The 25,119-nt window shown below is 39.9% G+C and overlaps 1 protein-coding gene across 1 annotated transcript; it reads right to left on the reverse strand.

Annotated features, from left to right (window-relative positions):
• Positions 1-6,019: 6,019 nt before the first annotated feature.
• On the reverse strand, positions 6,020-20,845 carry LOC139151459 (uncharacterized). The gene is made up of 18 exons (XM_070724284.1): positions 20,654-20,845; positions 16,413-16,496; positions 15,822-15,948; positions 15,275-15,329; positions 14,296-14,346; positions 14,008-14,065; positions 13,646-13,688; positions 13,322-13,367; positions 13,004-13,070; positions 12,644-12,734; positions 12,251-12,331; positions 10,943-11,006; positions 10,456-10,535; positions 9,830-9,911; positions 9,377-9,434; positions 8,208-8,233; positions 7,793-7,872; positions 6,020-7,444 (listed from the first exon to the last, which is right to left on the reverse strand). The coding sequence occupies exons 1-18, from the start codon at positions 20,703-20,705 to the stop codon at positions 7,372-7,374; spliced, it is 1,218 nt and encodes a 405-aa protein (XP_070580385.1). The 5' UTR covers positions 20,706-20,845; the 3' UTR covers positions 6,020-7,371.
• Between the last annotated feature and the right edge of the window lie 4,274 nt (positions 20,846-25,119).

The following is a 25,119-nucleotide window of genomic DNA, read 5'->3' on the forward strand; positions in this document are numbered from 1 at the left end:
GCAAAAAATAGCAATAAAGTGGGAAGAAGCCTTTTTGTCAACATGTTTCAAAATTTGTATCGGATGAAACTTTAGACTTTTGAAAGGCCTCTCTGGTTACGTGGCAATGAACTGGAGAGACGAAATGATTACAAATTGAACAGCTGTGAAGGGAGCGTGACAACTAGGTTTCAATTCCGCAGTTTTATTTTTGGAGAGTTCCAGGTTTCTTCTTTTTCAAATTTTCCGAAACTGCTTTACACTAAACCGCAACTCCCACCAGAACACACGATTGCAGTACCAGTAGCAGTAGGTGAACTAAAAAGACTCGTTGTGGGGTTGAAGCTAACTTGGAAGTGGGAGATGGGAAATTTCTGAAAAAAAAATCCACGAGGTTCATCACAGAATTATACAAAGTGCCAAATTGCGCAGTCTCATTTGCCTAATCTTGCTGGTGAAAAAAACAAACAAACAAAAACGCTACAGTGAATTTAAAAATCGGTGTGCAAGTGCATTGGCGGTGTAATATCGAATTAGAGAACAGAGAGTCTTTAATTAGACACTTTGGACTGATACTTGCACTGGCTTAGATTAGATGAGTCCGGTAAACAGTTTGAAATCCGCCCTCACAGAAACTTCAATGAGTATACAGTGCGTCTAATCGCAGAGGAACACTGGCGTTAATAATATTCACAAACTCCCTATGCATCGATAATTTTGATGTGGTCACCACAGTATGTACCACGGTTTCCAACAATGACATGAAGACCCTCGTTTGTCTGAAAAAAACAAAAAACAAAATAAAACAACAAAAACCAATATACAAGAGCAACACCTTCGTGTCCCACATACATGTGTTGACATTTGTAGATAATTCGACATCTCTCCTCAAAATCATTCTCCAGGGAAATTGTTTTCACTGGAAACGTAAACGCTGTCGCCGTCGTTGTCGAGTAGAGTCTCGGAATATAGTCAGAATAATATTTCTGAGTAAGCTGTGACTCGTAATCTCAACGGAGAGACTTTAGAACTAAAGTTCCTGGGAGTTTGTGTATTATGAAATATGATGATTCGTCTACAAGGTCGTCGACCGCTTCATGTTACCCCTTTGAATCGACGTCTTACGTCAGATGAAATGTAAAATACTAAAAGATTGTAAAACGCGTTAACGTCCTACCATCGCCAAAAAAACCCAGTTGGCACATTGACGCGACAAAAAGTCACACGGACGCAACATAGTAGTTATTTCAGATCACTTCAAATCAGTGTTGTTCATTTTTGAAATCACAAAAACTCGCACGCAATGTTAAACGTATAGGCAACTAAAGTCGTTTTTTCACTTTAAACGATATAAGTGATGTAAGTAATATAATTTCTGAATAGGGAAATTTGTAATATAGGTTATTAATAGGATTTCGACTTTCAGCAATACTTTCCAAGGGTTTGATAGTTTGAACCATTGCTATTTAATATTCCCATATATGAAGTCCATGAAAGGTGTGATCGGTTTTATTTTCATTGATATTTTCGCATTTCGAAACTTTATATTCAAATTGAGGGTAGATTTCGGAGTAATTTGAAATAACTGATCTTATTTCTTTCATTCGAAGATTCTTTCTCTTCTGCAGAGAGAATTAAGATTATGACATGTGACTTTTCGAAGACGACCTTTGTAGGCATAATCCGAAGATGAATTTTGAGAAGTTGACTAGTGAAATTCTATCAAGATCGTTCCAGTAAAATATACACAAAGTCTTCTAAAGAGACAGGGGGTAACTATTAAAGTGCTAGTGAGAACGCTTATGTCAGTGTGTACAACTACAATATAGGGTTTTCTTGGGCTGTCGGTCAATATCACGAATATTGCTTAGCAACAAAAACTTGCCTCCAGTGGTGTAAATATCGTTACGGTGCCAAAATCAATAAACATATTCCAATGAAGTTGTTCGACTTTTCTCGAGTGTCGTGATTAATCATTGCACACTTTGTGATACTTTTATAAGTTTCAAGGAACTTTTATGGTAAGAAGCAAGCTCTTATAATAAATTTGACCCAGACAGAATCATATAGCTATTAGGACAATCGTACACAGCACGGCAACGTAACGGACTAAATACTGATTTCCTTGGCGAAGTCAAGAAGGTGAGAAGTGGCAGGTATTAAACCAATCAAGGTGAAACAAATGGAAGTATTTCAGAATGTGCTTACATGTAAACACACTCCACTGACTCTGACGTCACGAACAGTTGTGAAATCACGCGCAACGCGTGTTCAGGTCTGGAGCCGCAACAAGATTTATAATATTAATTTTCACTTCGTTTAGCAGGGAAAAAAAGAGGAATTCATCGACATCACTTTAAACAGATGCATGGATGTTCTCTTTTTCACAGCTGTCGAATATTTCGAACTCAAATCTCGCGGGGAACCTCTATTAACCTACAGCTCTTGTATAGATTTTTAACAGGTGTTGTATTTTAGCATGTTGGCAATGTGCAGCCATTATTGATGAAGAAGTCGCCAACCATTTACATAGGTGATGCATGACTGTATAATCAGATTGAAGAAAAATAAACAGTCGAAGTTGAACAAACGTAGATATAAACATTTGTCTGTCTTGCTGTCTCCATGATAGGCTGGACATCGGGCTGTACAGGTAGGCAGGACAGGGGTGAAATGGTTCGCCTGTCTTCCCCATCCACTCGCATTAATTACAAAGCGGCTTGGGTTACCGCAATTCCTGCTTCTCTGACCCAAGTCGAGGTCCTACGGTATAGCGCGCCACCGGCCAGGTATTAAACCTTACCGCGAACGGTACATACGGGTCTCCTCCATTGGTCTCCTCCGTAACTCGACCCGGCTCACCTGCTCGGTGCGACCTCCGTCTAGGATTGCCGGCCGGCATGGGAAAATGCGTTCTTGTGAAAACACGCACTTCTTGTCAACTTCAATTTACATGTATATGAGCACCCAATACCATGTCTTACATCGCGTTTCGCCGATGAAATTAAATAATTTGTACGCCGATACTGACACAGGCGGGTCATATTATCACCGCTTATTACTTACGAGTATTTTGTCAACTAAACCACTCGCTTGATTCTTTTGTAAGCTAGTATTACCCTCGCTTTCCGGTCAACAGTAGCGATATTTTTTTCACGAAAAAAGAACAAGCAAAGTTTCGATGACAGAAAATAAAGGCTGTGGACAAGCGAGTGTTGTCTCGCGCGACTTAGTTAGCGCGCTTTCGCAACGGGGAACTCACAGGGGTGAAATTGACCACAAATTCGTGGTAATGATGTCAATTTCACAGTGGTGACCACGATAGCTGGGCTTTTATCAATAGAGGCACTCCATCGCTCGCATATTTGGCATTGTTTACCACGGTGGATCATTTGGCGCCAGGTATTTTTGTTTTCAAAGCAGTGAATACATTGTTTTGGTTACTTTCATTGATGTAACTTGAAAACGGTTTGTTTTTAAAAGACGAGTACGAGAAAATGATTGAGTTAATTTTGTAAAAAAAGACCCACAAGTTTGATGAGACTCAAGAGAATAATGACTGACATGTGTAATTGACAGTGAGGGATCGTCAAGGAAAAAAGTGTCATGTGAAACTATTTTGCACTTGAGTGTCAGACAAGAAAAGAAGAGCGAGTAATACTATGAGGAAATGTTAGTTCCTGTTTTTAAACTTCCATTTACCCTCTAAACACACATGTTAACCAACAATATGTACATATTTTAGCCAATTACAAAAACCGCTTCAATAGAGACACGATATGTGAGAGCTATAATCACAGCTACTGTCTATGTTTTCATGCATCATACCAATTATTCTTGCGGGCGTGGTAAGCAAGAATGCAACACTTTCACGATATTTCAGTATTTACTCATATTTACGGCCCTGATACGGCTTTTGCTGCCCGAGGTCGTACGGCGGAAGGGCCCGAGCGTGCGAGTGCCCGTACGCCGTACGACCAAGGGCCGCAAAAGCCGTATCAGGGCCGTAAAGGTTTTATCATATACCTCATGAAATGGTAAATATGTAGTTTACATAATATTCAACATTGTTTGGGAGATAAAAATGCGTGCGATATCAAAAATTCATCGCCATTGTGTCAGTTTTTCAGAAATACGATGACCGCTTCCCGTCGCGGATTGACATACATAATGACATCATTTGTTTACCTGCAGAATTCTAGAACGCGCAAAGCAACATCCGTATTCAGCCGTATTGTACGTGACCAATAGAGATCAAGGCTGAAATCGAGGTGTTAGAAAGACAAAAGCGTGTTGTCAGTTTCTGGTAATTTATACTGAACAGGCACGCACTTAGTATACACAGGATTTCACTAGAATTTAGAAATAAAAGCCGATGTCACCTGCACGGCTCCACTGTCGCCACGCGCAACTACGATCTGAGCGAGCAGACGTTTTCCTAATCTCGTGCTGGAACCTTTGCGAATAGCAACGCGCGTAGTAACCAGAATCGAAATAGTTCAGAAATGCACGCGATTGCCCATATTTGGGCACCGGGCCGGGGCGTGATACGTAAAAAAAATGCACGGATCTGAGGGCGCTTTCTTCCATAGCTTTACACAGGCACGTGAATGTAGGTATATGATACACATATTTCAATTATGTGCGGCAGTTTGGTATACGCAAGAAACGACCGAAATACATGTTTCTGCACACTAGACCCATTTCGAAAACAGAGTTTCGTGCCTTTTTTTGTCGTCACGTGACAGTAATCGACAGCTCAACTGTAATTTTGCAACAAACCCATACTGAGATAGTTCCTTGATACTTCGCCAGTCATTTCTCATAAAATTCGATTTTTTTTTCGTCCACTATTATGTTGACTCGTCTTTGCTTTAATTTCTGTCGCATTAAAGGTGTGAATTTCAGTGCACACTAACATAGTTTGGTCTTGTGGATGGTTAAAAGGTGTCAGTCTTTCGTTTAAAACTCCATGTTCCGACATCAGTGTTTCTACTAATGTAACAGAACCAACGAAATTACGATTAGCAAAGACAGCTTGTACGTATCTCAGATCAAAGAGCTTTGGAAACAAGCTATCCCTCTGCTGATAATGCACACGAAGTCAGACCAACAAAAATATGGGTACCCCGTCTGCTGTGCCACAAATGTTCACATTAAGGTAAAAAGCGCCACGGGACAAATATTCGGACTCTCCAACCTTTACAATACTCTTTTAGTCAACCACTTGAGGGGGCTCATCTTAAAGCTCTCTGAGTAAGTAAACTTATTATTCGTGAAAATCGAAAATATTACTAGACTTAACACAGGATGGCGACGGTAAATGTTGGGAAATTTGTTTCTCTAGCACAAAATTATGCATAGTGACCCCTGAATTTTATTCTTGATTTCGAAATCGAATTGTTTATAGTCTCCTGAGGAAAGTTTGAGCAAAAGTTTCAGACTTTCAATTTCGGGGCGCGTACCATACCTTAAGTTTGTGGTGGGAAGCTGGGTTCTAGCGCTCTTTGCACAGAGTACTGAAAAAATTTGGTTCCCATGTGTTGAGACTTTTCAGTTCTTCGAATCACGAATTGGCCTAAAGCGGTCCCGTGCAGTTGTCATTGATTGGCCTATGGTACATTTGTTCACATTTCTTTACAAGACATATCTGTTAATTTGCACAACAGGTGCGCAACTGTTATAGCCAGTGACATTGAGTCTTGCGCTCGACGTGCTGCAAAATCAACAAGTCGTGTGAAAGCGTTGCCGCTTACATTAATCTGACCTTATTTTGTTTTCATTCGTCGAAATTTCGCGAGAAATGTACAATGCCTTGAATCAACACGATACATTTGTAATCAGTAACGTCGTCACCCATTGTTATGATTGTGGGAAATCTGTACACAGATATAGGATAGAATTCGTATGAAGAATTTGACAAAAAAGAAATATTTGATAGTAATATTTGAAGTACTTTTGACTGAATCAACGTCGGAAAACAATAACTGTAAAGTTCACAAAAGGTTGACTTCACTTAATATAATAGAACAGTAACTAATTTAACTTTTAAATGTCTTGGTTATTTATTGTTTAGTTTTCGTTACAAAAAATACACCATCGTTCAAAAATATCTGAAGGCCATTCATTGAAACAAAAATCCTACTCACATACGATTCACTCAGACACCAGTGTCTCCACACACCCGATGACAATTGGTGTAAGTTTTGTTAAGTTGGTTCCTACTGAGAGTATTACCATTTCGTTAACACTGTGACAGCAAAATCTGTTGAACAGCAGATAACATGTAACCTTGTCACAGTGATTTGTTGATAAAGTACAAAAAATCTCAATTTTATGTAATAAGATGTGAAAATATAATTACCAAAGACCTGAATCAAAATATGCCCAATCGTATTTCACAATTTTGAGTCAGAAAGTTGGATTGTGGGCAGAACAAAATGTGTTTTAATTTGCATGTTTTCCTGAACCATGGTACGGAGAGACTTTGATATTACAGTACATCTGCTCATTTTACGGCACCCACTATTTTGGCCTATGTGCGTCTGTGCTTACTAGAAATGATCTGCGCAAGCGCAACAGCTGAGTGTTGGTGGCCCTATCTTAGATTGAGACACACATTTCCATTATCATATAACATGACATAACAGGCGTAAACTGCTTAACACATTTCATTTCTCTATGTGTTTTTGTGAATTGTGTCTTTCTGGCAAAATAATACAAACTACTCTTTTTAAACTACTCTTGAAACATTCCGCTGAATGATTCACATTTCTGGCGAGTGTAAAAAAAATGCCTAGAAAGATTTCAGCTATGAAACAAGACTTGCCGATATATTTACGTTCACTCGGCTCAAGCGTCTCTTTTATAATTGACCGAAATTCTACATGATATTGTCAGACTCTTACGCTTTCGCATGGTAATTTCATTAAAAATTAGTTAGAAATCTATTGTTTGTAAAAAGCGAGAAAAGACACTTGAAGTGCGATGCATCACACAAGCTCAAATAAGAGACCTGCCTATACTATTGAGTGGAATTACGTGATCAAGATTAATAACATTTTTTGTTCATGCAATATTTAACTCAGGTCTAAAAACTTTTATCTGAGTATGCGCTACAATAAATTGCAACTTGTTTTCTGTGTGATTTGGTCCACATTTGGTCCTACCTTGTATAGTGTACAATTTAAAATCAGGAATGTAGACCCTCAAATGTGTTTTAGAAAATTTGCATTTGCTTTTTCAGCTGCCAATGCCGGCGTTTGATGATCTGGTAGATTGTTGATTGTAAATATCATTCCGGTTTTTTTTAAATCTCTTGTAAATCCGAGTATAAAAATAACAGTTCATTCTTCGTTTACTCTGGCCTCGCTGTCGCTGCGGACGTGGGTTCTAGACACATTCCATGAAGACGAGGTTGTTGGGCGTGTCTGTTGGCACTCTTGTGATCTTCTCTTTGGTGGCGCTGCGACAGAACGGGATTACATAATATTAGAGAGCATGATGGTTAAGATTATAAACTCGCGCCAGAAAGTTTAATGTCGAAATTGCAGTCGTGCGGCCAAGTGCGGGGCAATACAGAGGCAGATGTTTTGTCAAATAGTGAGAGGCAAATCAAATAGCAAAACGTCTAAACTTCTATTAATCATCAGCTTTTTTCCAAAACAATTAAATCAAGATCACAACTGAATTCGACATAGTTATTGCAAGTCTTTTTGTACATATTCACAAACACCTTTAGTTGTGATTCATCTGCTGAGTGATGATGTGATATCGACTTTTAAAAAAACGACATCTAAGTGTAGTATCTTACTTGTCTTCAAGCCAATTCTGCACCTGTCTGGGTGTGGGGGTACTCGTCAGAGAACTGATATATTTCGCCGCAACGCCCGCCTGCAGTGGAGGAAAGACAAACCAATGATAAGTTCACGTGTCACAGTCGCCATAAGTATGTCAGAAGGTGAGGAGGTCGGAGGTTACACAAAACCGATATAGTTAAGGTTTCATAGTTTGTTTGTTTGTTTGTTTGTTTGTTTGTTTCATAGTTTGTTTGTTTGTTTTTCTTGGGTAGTGTGTTCGTTTTATATCATTACCACAAGACTGTGCCTATAAGCATTGGAAGGATAATCCTGGACTAGAGTAAAAGCTTTCGTCGAATTTAGGGTTGTGACAACTTCAAAGGGATGGGGCGAGCGCAGATGATTTTCAGAACTGCATAGGCTACTTACCACATGAGGACTTGACATTGATGTTCCTGGGAGGACGAAATTGATGAAAACATGTTGATTAAGAAAAGAGGAAATTGCAGATAAATGCACAGTAACGTAGGCGAATACATTACGGATTTCGTCACTGAGGGCAGTAATATAAGCAGCACCCCACGTTGCCTCAGTGTGGTTTACATAAATTGAACTGCGCGTACTAAATTTTATATTTTACAGTCACGTGTTACAAGACCTTCCAGTAGATTTGCTTACAAGTCTACTTAAAATGTATGTAAAAATGTGAGGACTCATGTCTAACAATAACCTACCCACACCTGCTTAGTGGGGTGAATTGAATAGAACCCTTCCATTCAACTTACCCTACTTGCCTCTTTCGATTAAAGGTATTCGGTCACCTGTTTTTTAAAAGCCAATCACAGATTTACGCGGGTGGCCGCTTTTTAAAAAGGGCGCCCCCACACGACCAAGCCATTGCATACTTAGTAGTGTCGTCTGCATGAACTTTGACGTATCAAATATGGTGTACCGACAGCTACAGGTGTTACGGGGTAGTACGCTAAGCCCCGTCCCCTTTACCATATACGGAATATGCAAATTTCCGGTGACCGTGTACCTTTATTTATCACTGACATTTTCGATTTTCAGATTATGTTATTCGATAATGATATGAATCTAAAATCAGGGGTAACATATAGCGGTTCTCCGTTTAAGTAAGAACGTGCCTCGAGGTCAGATATTTGGACCCTCAAATTGCTTCTGGATATTTTTAGTCTACCGCTTGTGCATGCTCATTTTTAAAGCTCTCGGGGTAAGCAACGTTTTCACGGCCTCATTTTTTCGAAGATCGAAAAATTTATAATTCCCCAATAGAGCTAACCACAAGGATAGCAGCTACTTTTGAGTTTCAAATATCGGTAAATGTTATAGACAATTTGTCTCTCTAGTATCAAAGTTTGCGTGTTGACTCGTGATTTTTATTCTAGATTTAGTAAGAGAATGGTCGAAAATTTCATTGATGGAAGTTTGTGCAAAACTTTAATTCTTTCACTTTCCAGGCACATACTACCTTGAATGAAATCATTTTCACTTCGAATTTACGCGACAGCAAAAGAACCAATGAGCTACCAATGACGCGGATGATGAACGAACTAGTGCTAAAAGTATGACCATACCTGAGATAGTGTTGTCGGAGAATGGTCCGTTGATCCACGCAGATGTTATGCCTTCTCCCTGAAAAAGTCAGCCAATTCTCGTTATACCTCGTTAACTATGTTTAAAGCTTATCGGGAGAAAATGATAATTGTGCGATGTACGTATGTTTGCTCAAGAAACGACCAAAAAACCCAAGTCTTGCTTTTTTTCGTACCTAAACTGTTATTCCACAGTGACTGTGTCTGTAGAACCGAATTACTGATCAACCACGCTGGCCTTTGAATAATTATAAGGGCAATGCTCGAGCTGTCTCGAATTATGATGCAATTCATACTGCACATCTGAAAATAATGAATTTGCATGCAGATTTAGGCCTACACCACATGAAAAATTAACGGTATCTTAGTAGGTGGTTTAAGTTCACGTTGCTTTTTTCAAAAACTGTACACGACCGTTTTTCGTAGCGCCCTCACCGGTGCAAGTATGTTCACACACTGCCCAGCGTTGGAAAATACGCAGAACTCGTCCTGGTCGTTCGAACAGCCGACCGTCACTCTGAAAATGAAAAGTGAAACAGAATAAATCGTAACATTTGATCACTTAACAAAATTTGACTTTCAACACATTCAATTTCATTTGGATAGAAAAAACACTTTGATTGTATCGCATAATTGTGCAAATGAGATAATACTTTAAAACAGAATGATGTGGTTCGATATAAAAAGACAAAGCGATTAATAGATAGTAATTTTGATGATAACATATGATAAGGAGACAGATATAGCATACGCACCTGCAAACCTATATGCGAACCTTCCTACCAGCCCACCCACCTACCTACACATACATACATACACACACACACTTACATACATACATACATACATACATACATACATACATATATACATACATACATACATACATACATACACACACACACACACACACACACACACATACATACACACACACACATACATACATACATACATACATACATACATACATACATATACGCTATATTGCAAAGACTGTAAAATACTATAAATACTTATTCTAGAGACAAATAAAAATAAATGACATCTTTATCACTTACGCTTGTTCGACACTTGCAGGAGAATCATCACACGCATCTGCACCATACGCGTTGCCAGCAGCAACGACGAAAGAGACTCCCTGGGTGTAAAAGAAAATGATTTAATAAACGATAAAGTCTTTGGTTAATTCTATTAAACTGACTGAGAGTGACATTTGGATTAAGAGGTAATTGTTATGAGGTGTAAGGTTGACGAACACAGACTCAAAACTTTGCATGTAATGAGCGGAAATTGAGTGTCATAACGATAAAATGTAACCAACACAGAGATGCGCTAAAGTGACGTTGAGGGCGTCGTCAACTTTGAACTCAATCTACAATCGTCGTTTCTTTAACTACAACTAGAGTCCCTCTAACTAACACCTGACTTTGGTTAAAGAGGCAGTTTCTTTAACTCGTAAAACACTTTCTGGATTTTGATCAGTTTATTGATCAACCATATTGTCTGTTGTGTTATGAAATATCAAAAGCAAACAGAAGAACTCACTGAGTTGATCGCGCTGACAACGGCCAAGTTCATGGCTAACGCAAACGATCCGCCCAGTGACATACTGTAAAGGAATTATGAAAAAGTGTTATATATATCCTTAATGAAGTAAGACTTGATAGCCATGTTGCTTACATAGAACAATAACATCGTCATAATTACACTTAGATTACTTGCATTGAAAAGTGGGTAGTTCACTTTTCCTGTCAACATATTCCATGTGCAAGCTTATGTGTGTGCCCGGTTTCTTACATGTTTAGCTCGAAATTCTTCTGAATGATCGATACAAATAACAGTTTGAAGATTTTTACGGGAAATTTAAGAGTAAGATACGGCAAACGTAACTTGTCGAACGATCAAATTTCAGTGTTCACCGTGGCACACAAGCGCTCACTCAGTCTCTGTTATCAATAGGTGTAGCACACACAAGCACCGTAGAATAAACTGCATGTAAAAGTGACTTTTTATTGTAAACAGGGAATGTCCGATGAGAAAACTACTGGCAAAAACGTCTCTGAAAATGTTAACTGTTTAGTTGGCTCCGCTGCACCCGCAGTTACGTGTTTCGATGCATGACGGCCACCGGCACCGTGTCCACCATTCAACCGTTGAGCTAGAAACGGACGTCGCCCGTTGTCAATGTTTTGGCTTCGCTGACAAACAAACTGCTCTTGCGGATAATAAAAATCATCCTGACACGATAATAAGTAGAGGCAATTTTTTTGTCGTAGTTTTTAATCAGTAATGTCGTGCATTTTACTATAACGAGCATCGAACCAAAGTGAAACGAAATCTTGTAGACGACATTTTTTGTGTTTACAAACATAAATAGTTCCGGGTCAAGATTGGTAAATACTCATTAACATAAAGGAATGGCATAATGTTTTTGGTATTGCACTGCAGTGCAAATACCGGTAGTACGCGCGCGCTTCGATGCAAGTAAACTGGGTGAACTTCTTGTGAGGATTGATTTGAAATGTTGTGGAGAAATATATAAACCACCGGGTTATTTTTTGTGAAAAATCGAAACTTTAACTTGTTTCCCCATAGAGGTCAAACATCGATGGCAGCCATTTTGAATATCAATTGCCGGTATATATATCTTTCTCTTGTACCAGATTTTGCATGTTGACTCCCGGTGTTTATTTCTTACTTTCGAAAGGAAACTGGCAATGGTACCTTACGGAAACTTTGAACAAAAGTTTAGGTTTTCAGTTTCGAGACCCGTGCTATACCTTACTTGCTGTCGACTTCAGTTTACATCGTTCACCTTAAAAGAAACGATTGAGCGATGAACGGCAAACTTACTTTGCAACAGAGCCGGCGGCGTTGCTTGTCTGTTTTCCACGATGGTGATTCTCAACCCATTGGACTCCATTGACAACGGATCTGGGAGTGAAGATGTGTGCCCATTACAGCAACATAGATATGATATCCACAACGTCATATCTGACCGAAGACGCCCGAAATTCATACTCTTATCATGGTAGATTCGTTTCACATACAGCCACGCGTGTAGAAGTATGAACGAGAAAACTTTTAAAGAACGAACTTGCCCGTAACGTTATTATTCTTGGCGTATCATCGTCACCTGTCTTTAAGCACTGAATATAAAAAGATACAGTCAATTTTCCAGCTATCGCGTGACACTGCAGCGTCACAGGTTACAGAATAAAATGAACAATTGATACGATATCTTACATGGTAGATCCGGCTCCGTTTCTGTCCAAAACCTTGACGGCTATCAGATCTGCTTTCTTGGCGATGCCGTATGTGGTTCCCCCTATTGTACCTGAGAACAAAAATATGGTGGAATCTTTTTAAACTTTGAAATTTTCAAACACACTCCAGTCCACTTCTATTCTTATGAAAACCCGTATTGCTACATAGGAAGAAATACACAGAAGGCGAAACTTGCGGATTTTGACGTCTGAATACGGGCAAACCCTACCATTTGTCCACTTGAATCTTTAACAAGGATTTGTGGGCTGACAGGCGCAAACTTTTATAGTAACAGCGCCACCAAGGACCATGCGAGGAGAAAACTTGATGAGAACTCACCAGCTACGTGAGTACCATGTCCATTCTCATCGGTTTCTGGTGAGGGGTCGTCAACCGTATCCGTTCCCTAGGTAACAAAAGGGCAAAAAAAGTCGATAACGTCAAATGTAACTGTAATAACGGGTAAGAGCAGCAATTTCAGGAGGGGGGGGGGAGTGGGCAAATATATTTTCATTTCCCCGCCACATGAGATAGGAGGCATTGATTAAAACTTGTGTCTGTACAATGTATGTCATTACGTATTTCTACGTGACACTGTGTATGTTTAAATGACTGTATGAGTTGGTCTACACTATGGTTAGGAATGGTATACTTTACCCATGTTGCCCTGCCACCAAAGTCGTTGTGTTGGGTGTAGATCCCGCTAAAAAAAGAACGAGAACATGTATAGATGACGTATCCACCACTTATAATGACGTCATTAAAAAAAAACTTTGGTGAATCGCTTATTTCTCCCTCTGTTGCGATGAACAAAGCAGTTACAAAATTACGACACCACTGTTCTTAAATTCACACCCAGGGATACTAAGTGAAACCAAGCCTAAACTGACTGTTGAGATGAAAGTCATTTACAAGCAAACAAGAAACGGTGCCTCAATTTGATAAAAAATGAAACAAAAAATAAAAATAAGTAGTATTTACGTGTCGATGACGTAGGCGGCAACACCCTCTCCGGCCGCATTATCTGAAAAAAAGGAAATAGTATTGCGTTTCAAAAATCAACATAAATCAACACAAGTTTGCGTTCCCGCTATCGTCAAACGACACTTCCTCTCCAAAATCTACGGATTTGTCAGTGAAACTGTTCCGTGTAGGCCTAATTATGCAGCAGCTGAAGTATTGAGTTACTTAATGTACATTTGCTTTACTCTCGAACATTCTACGCTCCAAGCTTTAACTGGCCTCCCTGTATTCGCATTACACTTTATGGTTGTAGATGTAACCAGAAATAGAAACATGAAATTAACTTGCAAATCTAAACAGCGATTCATGCTCTCACTCACCGTCGTATGTGTAAATTCCGTCCAGAAACAAATCACGCTCAACGGTTCGGACCAAACCCTAAAAAACATAAAACAATCAGTGACGTAATTACAGTGTCAAGGTCACGGTAACCAAAGAGAGTAAGGAAAGTGTGAACCAACACATGATCATAGCCAATTCAAAGTATGTGATTGAATCTTGTCAGTTACGTTCGCTACATGATGGCTAACTAATGGACGCCATGTCAGATCAGGTATTTTGTCGAATGGAAATAGGTATAATACCTGTCAGTTATTCAATCAACTTACCCATGTGGCCCCTTGTTGATCGATGCAGTCCGCCTGGACAGCTTTAAACACCTGAAATCAATTGAATTGACACATGACGTCAAAGCTTGGGAAGTGGAAAAATGAAACTGTCATAGAAATAGATTTAAAAGCATGCAACCGTGTGTTATGTCACTGACAACATGCCGACGTACCGGATGGTATATACATTCAAAGTACACCGCTTTATGTTTCGTCACGATACAGCGAGAGATGTGTCAATGAGAAATAGACAAGCTAGGCTTGTGGGCCACATTTCAGTCACATACGCCACAGGAGAACATTGTGAAAAAGCGCATATTGTACAAATACCCTATCGTGGAAGAATGACAAAGAGAGCGCATGACAGGAAAGTATTGCGCGGGGTTGATAATGGAATTAAAGTGGCGTCAGAGTGTGCAAATGTTATGGTGCTGCATGTTGATGAAATTATGTTTAGGTCGGACTAGTACTGATTCTTGACACTGGAGGCGCTGTTCTGTCAGCCTTCTGCGCTCCACTGCACATTAGTAGACGATTGCAATGTGCCTTTTAGCATGTGATGCTGCTCGGAAATTGGTAACTTTTATCAATAAATCAATCATTATCAAATAATCATCCTAACTTATTTGCAAGGACGTGTAAAAGAACCACGCTGATCTGTTGTATGACTTTTTGAGTTTGAGCTCCCAAATCACAAACAAGCTCACATACACGACGAAGAAAAATGCATCACCCAAGTGATTTTACAAAAACATCAATTACGAAGTCATAACCTTTAGATCGGGCACTTTTATTCTGCCCGATATAATCACGACACGAACGCAGCCTTTGTTACTTTCTTCGGCTTTGAAGTGACTCCCATTTGCAATGTGACAATCCCTGGGGTCTGTCCTGACGTAGCAAAAGCGCATGTGCCTGTTGCTGATCGATCTCGACTCAAGATCTGACTGATAAACGTATGACGTCACACACACAGTACCTGATTGGCCTCGATGAATTCAACCTCCGGCATGTACTGGATCTTCTCGACTACACTGCAGGGGCGGAAAAAATGGTTAGTTTAGAAAACAGAACAATTCAGATGTATTATTTCTTGGTTTGTGTCACTTGTATTTTTAAAACGACAAAAAAGATTTATACTTTTCTATACGATACACAGACAGTTAGCCGATAGATATATTTTCGACAGGACTTTCAAGCTCAGATTTACTATCTGATCAATTACGGGACATCTTTATAGGCTGTTTCTCGGCCGTCTGTTTGATCGAGATACTCATGTTAAGACTGCGACGATAATCAGTGGTTGCAAGAAATGCGTAACATGTTGGCAATTATATTCCTCACAGAAATTAGTGATATACAGTTGTGACTGGGACTGTTTATGGAAAACTGTATCAAACGATGGCAGATTGACACACATTCTTTGAATACTATCTCCAATAGCGAAGGTCCTATACATGTGCCATACTCGCGGATGCCGATTTCACTGATGTGTAGCCATTGAATTAGATACATGGGTGCGTTACCTCATTGGCCCTCGGAAAGCGTAGCCCTTGAAACTCTGCATGTTGAACTCGCTCAACAGCTTGGGCGTTGGCCTGGTTTCGTTGCTATGCGACAAGACTGTCTGAACCTGCTTCAGGTGTTTGACAACTGTGAAGGAAAAAAAATGGTAATTCATTTTGAACAGCTCTGGGATAATGTGAAAGTTGACGTGTTGTACATGCATGATTTTGATAACATAGAAGTGAAGTATTCCGTAAACTCTTTAATAGGTATATTTTCACCCTTTTGCGGGCTATACACACACAGAGCTCAGCAGCGTTGGTAATATGTGCCGCATAAATTCATTGAATCAATAACAACAGTGATTTGCTTTATGAAGTTTTAACTGACATGAAGCATAAAAACCTCCATGCCCATATTGAGACTGTGACAAGCGCAGTATTTTCTGTGTTTATTTCACTACAGGCTTTTTCCGTCGAGTTCATGAGACTTTCTCCCCATGTACCGAGTAAGTTCACGTATGCCAGCTTCAACCGAAATTTCCAGGGATAATTCCCTTCCAAAGACTGGATTTAAATTCAAATCACGGCATCGTTCTTTGGAAATCTTACCAGCGTCATCGGTGATGTTGCCTTCGAATGCGACGATGTATTCATTTGGTATGCGTGTCTTGGATTCGAGTTGCTTTACCGGGGCTGAAAAAAATGGGGGAAAAAGAAGAAATGAGAATGGTTTAATCTCTAACATCTGAGAATTTATCAAGTGTGTGTAAATATTTGTACAGTTACAACACTTCCTTGTTGTTGAATAACATTTATTAAGTCTCTGTTTAATCACTTTCACGTGTCGAAATAGAGGTGACCTTTGAACCGTTGCCAGTCAGGTAAGTCTTGCGTCATCTTACTTGCCATTCCCCCTACTGTGTTGCGGGCAATAATCGTTTCGGTGGCGAGTGTTTTTTAGTCACGGAGGTGACAACAGGGATAGCAACCCACCTTGGTGACAGTGACAAGAATATTTGCTCGGGACTTCCTTACGGGCAAGGTGGAACTTCCCCCCGTTTCTCATCGTCCAAACATACCTCCCTTTCTTATCAGCTTTCACTATTATAGCACTTGAATTGGCGGATTATTGGGACAGTTTCGAACCTTAAGGAGAAACGCTATTGTTGATTTTCGGTCCTCGTGTCCCATTTTGATGTCACAACCGGACAAAGACTTCGCAGGTGAACTTTCGACGCGCCAGACATATAATTGCTGTATTGTCTCCTTTGTTCGCGTGATATTCAACTCGTTTATAATGTTTATTCGTGAACAGTATAATTACAGCTGCAGTAAAAATCACAAGACCTTTACGAAATACTACCATGACAACAACCCGCGAGAGCTAAGCGACGGCGCGAGATCGACACCAGGCGTTGCACAAATCTGCGGCGATGGCCGACTTAGCCCTCTGTTTGCCGAACCTTTCGCTGACCATTGATCGGACCAGAGATTTTGTTGATTCGTCACTGTTGACGGCAATGAATCATTGCATTGGCTTCGGTGTGGCAAGCGCACATACCGAATAAATTGAACGAGCTTACTGGTACAACTACTGTCGAAGTACATATATTGCCATTCTAAGATTGTCAGTTTGTACTTCACTTAATATGCTATGATCGATCTAACCCCTCGATATTAACGTCACTCAATATCGCAGGAATATTGTCGCTGTTTGAGTCAGCTGACTGTTTTTCATCACTTCAGTTACAGAGTCTGTAGCTTCACTCGCGTTTGATGGTGTGCAACCCAATTTATTGCATTTTTAGCCGATGCAGAAATGTGGGAAAACTGCCAAAACTGGTCACGCCTGCTTGGTTAACGACTTCTGTCGATCGAAGCATTCACTCATGGACAGCAGACCTACATTGTTGAGTTCAAACTCAAAAAAATGCCACAAAATAGATTTAAGAATTTAAGAGTATTTGAAGTCTGGACGACACTCGAGAATTTGAAGTTAAATAGTTGTAGGGCGTTATCAATTTGTTATCATGCAACAATGTGAGTTTTATTTGTAATTTCTCACGTCCCCAGTGCGCTGGGAGTGTGAGAACACAGTGTGAGAACAATTTGTTCTCACACTCTGTATTGTTGCGCGACCGAACACCTCGTATGTGAAACGTATGTTGATTGGTCAATTCTGCTCAGCGCCTAGTTCTCTGTACGAATTATTTGACGAATAGAACATCGCGTAATGTACAACTGGCACTATAGGGGACAGACGACTGAACCGCAGAGTGAACAGGTTGTTCTAGATTTGAGTACGGTCAGCGCGGCGTCGGCAACAAATACACGGAGGATGACCGCTTTTATGTTGTAACGGGGGATTCAGGCCATTACAAACCTATCGGCTATTTTCGCTCGTCGACATATTTCTGGAGAAGAACTGACTTGACAGCGATACAGTTAGCGAAAGACTTCGATGAGCGAGCCATTTGCACACGAGGCTGTAGCAGACGACAGCTTTCACGCAACGTCATCAACAGATGGCCACCAGAGCTGTTTCGCAACATTTTCCTCAGATGACCTGGAGAATTTGTGGCTGACCAACAACACAAATAGCCATATCAGTAATATACATGTTTAACGTGTTTGATATGCTCATCAATGAACGGAACTTCATTTTTCTTTGCGGAATGATACAAATGAAACAAGTGCAATCGTGTGCTGGTTTTTGATAGTATAAATCTACCACAATAAAATACAATTTTTTAAAGATATTGGAGGGACGTGAGAAAAATAACCCACACCCCAATGGGTTGGGATGGAATGTCTCACACTCGTTGGGGAATTCGTGTCTCACACTCGCCTTCGGCTCGTGTGAGACAGAATTCCCCAACTCGTGTGAGACATTCCATCCCAACCCGTTGGGGTGTGGGATTCTATTTGTAATGTCTGTCCTTGATCACCCTACCCTGGGTGTTTGTACATTTGTAGTGTATTCTGACTGTGCTTGACTAAAGTTCAATGAACATAAAATTTAACGGACGAGACGGAGCGAGAAAGTACAAACAGCCATATTTTTCTTAACGCCTGATGATACATATTTCAGGATCGATATGGTACTAACTTTAAATTTGAGGCTTGTGAATTTTTTCCGTCTGCAGGTTAAGGAAGTAGTTGATTATTTTATGAGCGTTACTTGTCTCGATGAACATTAATCTCTTTTAAACCCCTTGTCTGTTGTCATTTTGTTTTGCAAACGAAGACATCAATGGCGCGCGACTGCTCCAATCCTTCATCCGTCCAAGTTTCGAACGTCCTATTCAACTATCTAGGTTTACATTCCAATTTGAAAACAACTGTCTACTTTTACTTCTTGTTTTCGCTTATTGACATTTATTCTGATCTGAGACGTGCAAAACATAACATTGCTCAAAACATATTTGTATATTGATGATGTGCGACGGAAGGAAATACGAGAAAATCATAAATGATCACGGGTACTCTTGGCGGGAACAGGGCAAACCAAATTTTTGTGATACAATAAATCGGTAGCATATGATAAAAAATAGGTCAAAATTGGCGGGAACAGTGCTACTACTAGGTTGGTATCAAAATTAATACTACCTATAGATACAAGTACTCATGGCGAGAACAGGTTTTATGATATTCTAGACCAGCGGTATATCGTAAAGAATGGATCAAAATTGACGGGAACAATTTCACTAATAGGCAGATATCAAAATTTCTACTACGGATAGGGTCGGAGATTTACAACTTGAAATTACTGAATACAAGTGACCTCAACATATGGACTTTTTGTCAACAAATCTGACCAGCGATAACGCACTATCTTTCAACAAGTCAGCTATCAATGATACCGTATGTTTCTATCTGGATCAATAAGAACGTTGACATCGGGCTTATAGAGGTTATCTCGATATATGTGCCGATACAGTTTGTCCTTGACTTGGATTTTCAAAGAGTAACTCCTAAATCATAGTATCTGTTCGGGGCTTCATACGACCTGAAAGTGGCAAGCTGTACCCTCACCCACTGGGCTCTCTCTAGTATACCCAGCTGTTTAAACCCGTTGAACTCTTTCTACTGTGTACTACCCATACACTGAATCACGACACAGCTTTAGTCCCTCTACACTCACAATCACAGGCACACCGTTGAAGTTCTGAGGACTGTACGTCTTATCCTTTCAGACGGAAATCATTTCTTCATTCTATGTTGCTCGTGCCAGGTCTGACAGTGTCTCGCAATAGCTTAATCTATTCCACTGCTTTTTAATTGATTCATAACCTTGGCTAGCGGCCCCGTCCCTCTGACAGTGTCTGTCAGCCTTGATTATTTGCCGACATTCATGGGCCTTTCACTATGTGCTCTCTCTCTCTCTCTCTCTCTCTCTCTCTCTCTCTCTCTCTCTCTCTCTCTCTCTCTCTCTGAATCACTTGGCGACGTTTAGGGGTAACAGGTTGATAGTATAACACTGCTCAGGACATAACACTTCTTAAAACGTCAAACACCTTGTCAAAAACACTTGACTGTATCCTTGATACGTTCAGTACGTCCTGTGCAATTATGTTCAGGTTTGGTACGTACACACAGATAAAACGCCAGACGCCAATATAACTGTCATATCCATAAAACCATAAAATTCATTCTGAGGAATGCTTATTCATAATTTACAGTTCCATCGTCGGCAAGGCGCGAAAATCTAGACACGATGGCTGATGAAAATGCTAAAGCACCGAGAGAAGTAGTTCGATTACTTTTGATGATGTGCCGTCAATACGAGGTCGCGCTCGCAGCAGCGCCAAGTGCCGGCGCAGGCAATCATGCGATTGGGAAGAGCTTACCTTTCCCGACGGCCAGGTTGACCAGTACGGCAAAGATGAACAGACGGAGCATTATTGAAAGGTGTGCGGGGGTTGTCAGTCCAGCCCGAAATGTGCCTGCTGCTCAACTGACTGCCAGGGTCGATGGTCGACGCGACGCAACTCTCGACACTTCCGCGTGTCACATGAATAAACATTCTTGTCAGGTGACTTCTCTTTTTTTCTGCAACCTCACACTGAAAATGGGTCAACCATAGAGGGCGGTTGAATCTGCTCTTTGTCATCCGAACACTCGGGTAGACTGATGCCCATCACATGAAATCATGACATCATAAAAAATGTCTTACTACCATCAGGTCCCCAATTAAACTGTTCCCTGGATTCCACTATCCATGATTAATTACTAGTACGGCTTACTTAAACCTTGACGTTCATCGACATTGGCTGCACAAGTTTGAAACAACCGTGCAACAAGCAGCGAAAAATTAAAGTGCCGTATGATCGGCACTGCGATAGGGTCTGAACCAAGGATGTCGGTACTTGAACAATATGCAGTGTAGCTTGTGTTGAAATTTAAAAAAAAAAACGCAAAGAAGAGTTTAAACCTCGCAATCTTTTTACCATCTGCCTGCCTGTACTTGTTGTGACAGATAACATGAAATGAAAGGAGTTAGTGTGCCACTGTTAGAAGTGATACAATAGAAACGAAACAAGGAAGCAATTCAGGTTTATTGCATTCACTCCATTGTGGAGCAAGGGTCACGTGTCATCACGAGGGGGGACTATGACTTATTAATTACCTCCGTATGGACTTCCAGCCAGTAGATACGTTCGTAATAATGCTGATAGTCACATTCAGTTTGCCTGCACCATGCATCATATATTTTAGAATTAACGACTGACAACGACACTCGTTTGGGCGATTGTGACGTATTTTGACACAGTCATGGAGAAGATACGATTTCTAAAGACGTCAACCGTGCGATCGCCATCTATGCTCCACTAAACTTACATTTCCAGTGTAATAACTTAACAGTTACTCCGTTTGTACACTGTTTTTAAAGATAATTTTTGTAATGAATAAAATACAGAAAAAGAAAAACGTGTGGTTCAAAATTCCCCCTGCCACTTTCCCGGTCAATAAATAACTGTACTTGTATGGCTGAGGTTGTGTAATTGAACTTGTAGACGCACTGAAATTAGTAGATGCAAAAAAAAACACAAAAAAACAAATTTGTACTTGACAACTTTGTCTAACAAGATCTGTGTCCAGTCAGTTTGGGCGGCGTTGGACCCCGTCTTATTATACGACGCGTGACAAACCAGAGACAAATTGCAAAGGTCAGGAAAAAAGGGATGTTTCTGATCCATGATATTCGGCGCAAAAGTAATGTGGAAACGCGATTTGTGCCGTATCCCTTCCTAACTGCTTTGGTATTATATTACGCGTATAGGGTGACACACTATTTTTTATAGACTGCAACTTCCGTCTTAGCATTCTATGAGTACAAAGGAAAGAGTGTTTCATATAGATTGTCCATTTTAGTAAACAGTTTGTTGATATTGATATTGTGATTGTGAACCGTGTAGACTTTTGTGTAAGTTGCATTTGGTGGGGGACTATGTTAAGATAAAGGTTGTGTTTGACACTTCAATAAAACGATTGGAAGCAGAGATTCTTAAATTTCTCCTTTTTTGTCGTCCTTTATATTCGGTGTGAGAAGCAAATTGTGTCTAACAATTCTCCCACTGTATCTGATCTGTAATTTCCCGTCATAGCTGAGGCCACTGTAAACTTGCTGTAACATCAATCATCACAAACACTTTTATGACAGTGTCACGAGAATCTGATGTCATCGCATTGTTTACATGTACGCGTCATGTCTATAACGATACAAGGCTGTCGGTAGAGGGAGCTCGTGAAATTTGCTTTCATGTGATTTCTGATTTACTATCCTTCATTTTTACTGTTTTCATGTTTTATCTGCCATATTATTTGATATTATTGTAAGATTACTCATTTCTTTTAATTCGCTTTGGTTTAAACACTGTTTTGATTTGAACTTTACCCAGATTTAAAAAATAGTTTGCTATGCATAGTATATTTTAATTTTCGCATTGCTCTTAAAGGTAGAACGCTCATCGGGGAGAGATGGTCGGACTCTCAAAATTCTACAATTCTTTTCTGATCTACCACTTGTAGGGGTTCATTTTAAAGCTCTCGGAGAAAGAAATATTTTCACCGGCTTAGTTTCTTGAAAATCCAAAATTTAATTTTCCGCCATAGAGTTAACACAGGAATGGTGGCCATTTTGAATTTCAAATATCGCATAATATTGAGTAACTTTTTTCGTCAGTGACTTTTAATGTCCTTTCAATTTTCATTTCAAATTGAGTCATATTTTCTGAGAGATCGAAACGAAAGAGGTCGAAAAAATACCCATTTTCGCTGGGGAAGAAAGTGAAAGTGGAGGCTTCCAAAATGTTGATTTTATCGAAACTGCAATTTCGATTGAATGCATACTGATATTCTTAAAAAATTCAATGTGAAATATGTCCTGTATTCAGTTTGACCTTTATTATTTAGTCACGAGGGAGGGGTCAGGGATACTGAGAGACTGGGAAAGGACAAAAACAATCGTTCTAAAATCGAGACGGAGGTAAAAGCGACGATCCGAAGCTAATAGTACGCATAAAATAACGATGGAGTAATATAGTAAAACGAAAGCTAGAAGAATTCTCATTGTTTTAATCACGGTTTCTCTACCCCAAGAGAAACCGTGCTTTAAAAACGGTTTTGCAGACCCAAGTTGTTTGCCCATATTACAGATTTGCACAGATGTTTCAAAACACTGAGTCCACATCTTTCTCGTTCCATGGCGTACAATGTCAGTCTCTGTAAAGACTTCCTTTACAGCGCCCTGGTTCTCGCTTCCAGGGTCCCTATTTATCCACGTTTACGTCCAGTTCCTTCTTGGGGGAACATTCTCAGCAACTTTTCTTCAATTCTAGCAAATCTTCGAAAAATTAGCACAGGGCTAAAAGTAAAGATCTCGGTTGACATCCACAGGATTAAGGCGTAGCTTTTTAATAGGCACAAAGGAGAACCGTTGGGATTGATAAAATATTCGTGTATAACTTAAAGCGTGGCTAATCATGAACAAATTTTAAATCTTATTCAGACGACGAGATTGACCACCACTTAACCAAAAACACTTTCCAAACTTGTACCTATCAAGGCTTACTTTGATTTTCTTATGTCTTTTCTATTCTTTCTGTTCTTCATGTAAAAAAGATTTCGTGTTCTACTTCAAAATATCTCGTTGAATTTAGAGTTCAACTTTGAAACACAGTCCCTCAAAACCTGTTATGTCCGACGCTTATGTAGCCAGACTAGCATTCAATAATCGTTTGAATAATTTACCCAATACGTTGCGGTTGCATCGCTTACACGTATCATTTCAACATTTTTCAGAGAGGTGAAGAAGAAAAAGCGCCCATTTCCCAGTATAAAACTAGGTAATATTACTGATATTTTCCCTTTAACAGAACGTACGAAAACTTCCATCGACGTCGACAAGTAACGGAACAGCCGTAAATCAGACACGTCAATAGCGCTATTTACTGTCTATAATCACTATATGTCTCTGTGTATACTTAAGTTAAAGAGCGCGGAAATAAACACTGGCCGTAAGATCTTGACACGGGGATGAAATATGACAAGACCACGAAGTGCCTGTGTATGTAAGTCCTGCCAGCTCCAGTTTCGCATACTTTGCTGGTGATGAATTACTCAAAACAAATCAAGTGTCAGGGACGATTTCAGAATGGTCACAAATCAATGTCTGCCACTCTTCTTCGAGGCCAAGCTAACCTGATGTGGTCAGAGTCTGTAGACGTGCAATACATTGCCCAACCTATCCAAGGTGCCTCAATCAATGTGTGTGAACGAAGCCTACGAACAAACACGAACGAATAGAGAATGACGCGCAGGCGTTATTTCTTCAGAGACGCATGCAGATTATACCTGCCTCTGGTGAAAGAAAATTGTGTATAGTAACGTCACCGGTATACTATACAAATACAAGTTGCGTCTTCAGTTTCCATTCATTGGCGAGCGAACTCGTGCTCGGACTTCTGCTTGTGTGGTAATAAAGTCGCCTTCTTTGTACGAATAAAACCTTACTGAGTCCGCGAAGTTTGCGAAACTTGAAAATGCGTGGGTAAAATTGGAAAAGATTTGTGAAGCTGATGAAAATAATGGTGAAAAGAATCTTAGTTACTGTGTTGCAAAATTTTAAAGATGAGCTACTCGAGTTACATTAGTTTTGAGCGGCAATTATTGCTTCCTTTCTTGGATGCAATCACTTTCTATTTTGGGTAAAAGTACTAACACACTCTAGCCAATACAGTATACACACTCATCAATTATCACCTCGTGGACACTGTTTATTTAGAAATTAATGGCTATCGTAAATATCCTGCAC

Source organism: Ptychodera flava, chromosome 15 (genome assembly GCF_041260155.1).
Source record: "Ptychodera flava strain L36383 chromosome 15, AS_Pfla_20210202, whole genome shotgun sequence".
Lineage (NCBI taxonomy): Eukaryota > Metazoa > Hemichordata > Enteropneusta > Ptychoderidae > Ptychodera > Ptychodera flava.

Bases quoted from the DNA above. Each gene is read 5' to 3' on its own strand.
- LOC139151459 (XM_070724284.1), bottom strand. From the start codon at position 20,705: ATGCTCCGTCTGTTCATCTTTGCCGTACTGGTCAACCTGGCCGTCGGG. The intron at 14,347-15,274 runs GTACTGTGTGTG...AATTGATTTCAG, and splicing joins AATTCATCGAGGCCAATCAG to GTGTTTAAAGCTGTCCAGGC. The intron at 9,435-9,829 runs GTGAGGGCGCTA...TGACTTTTTCAG, and splicing joins GTGTGAACATACTTGCACCG to GGAGAAGGCATAACATCTGC.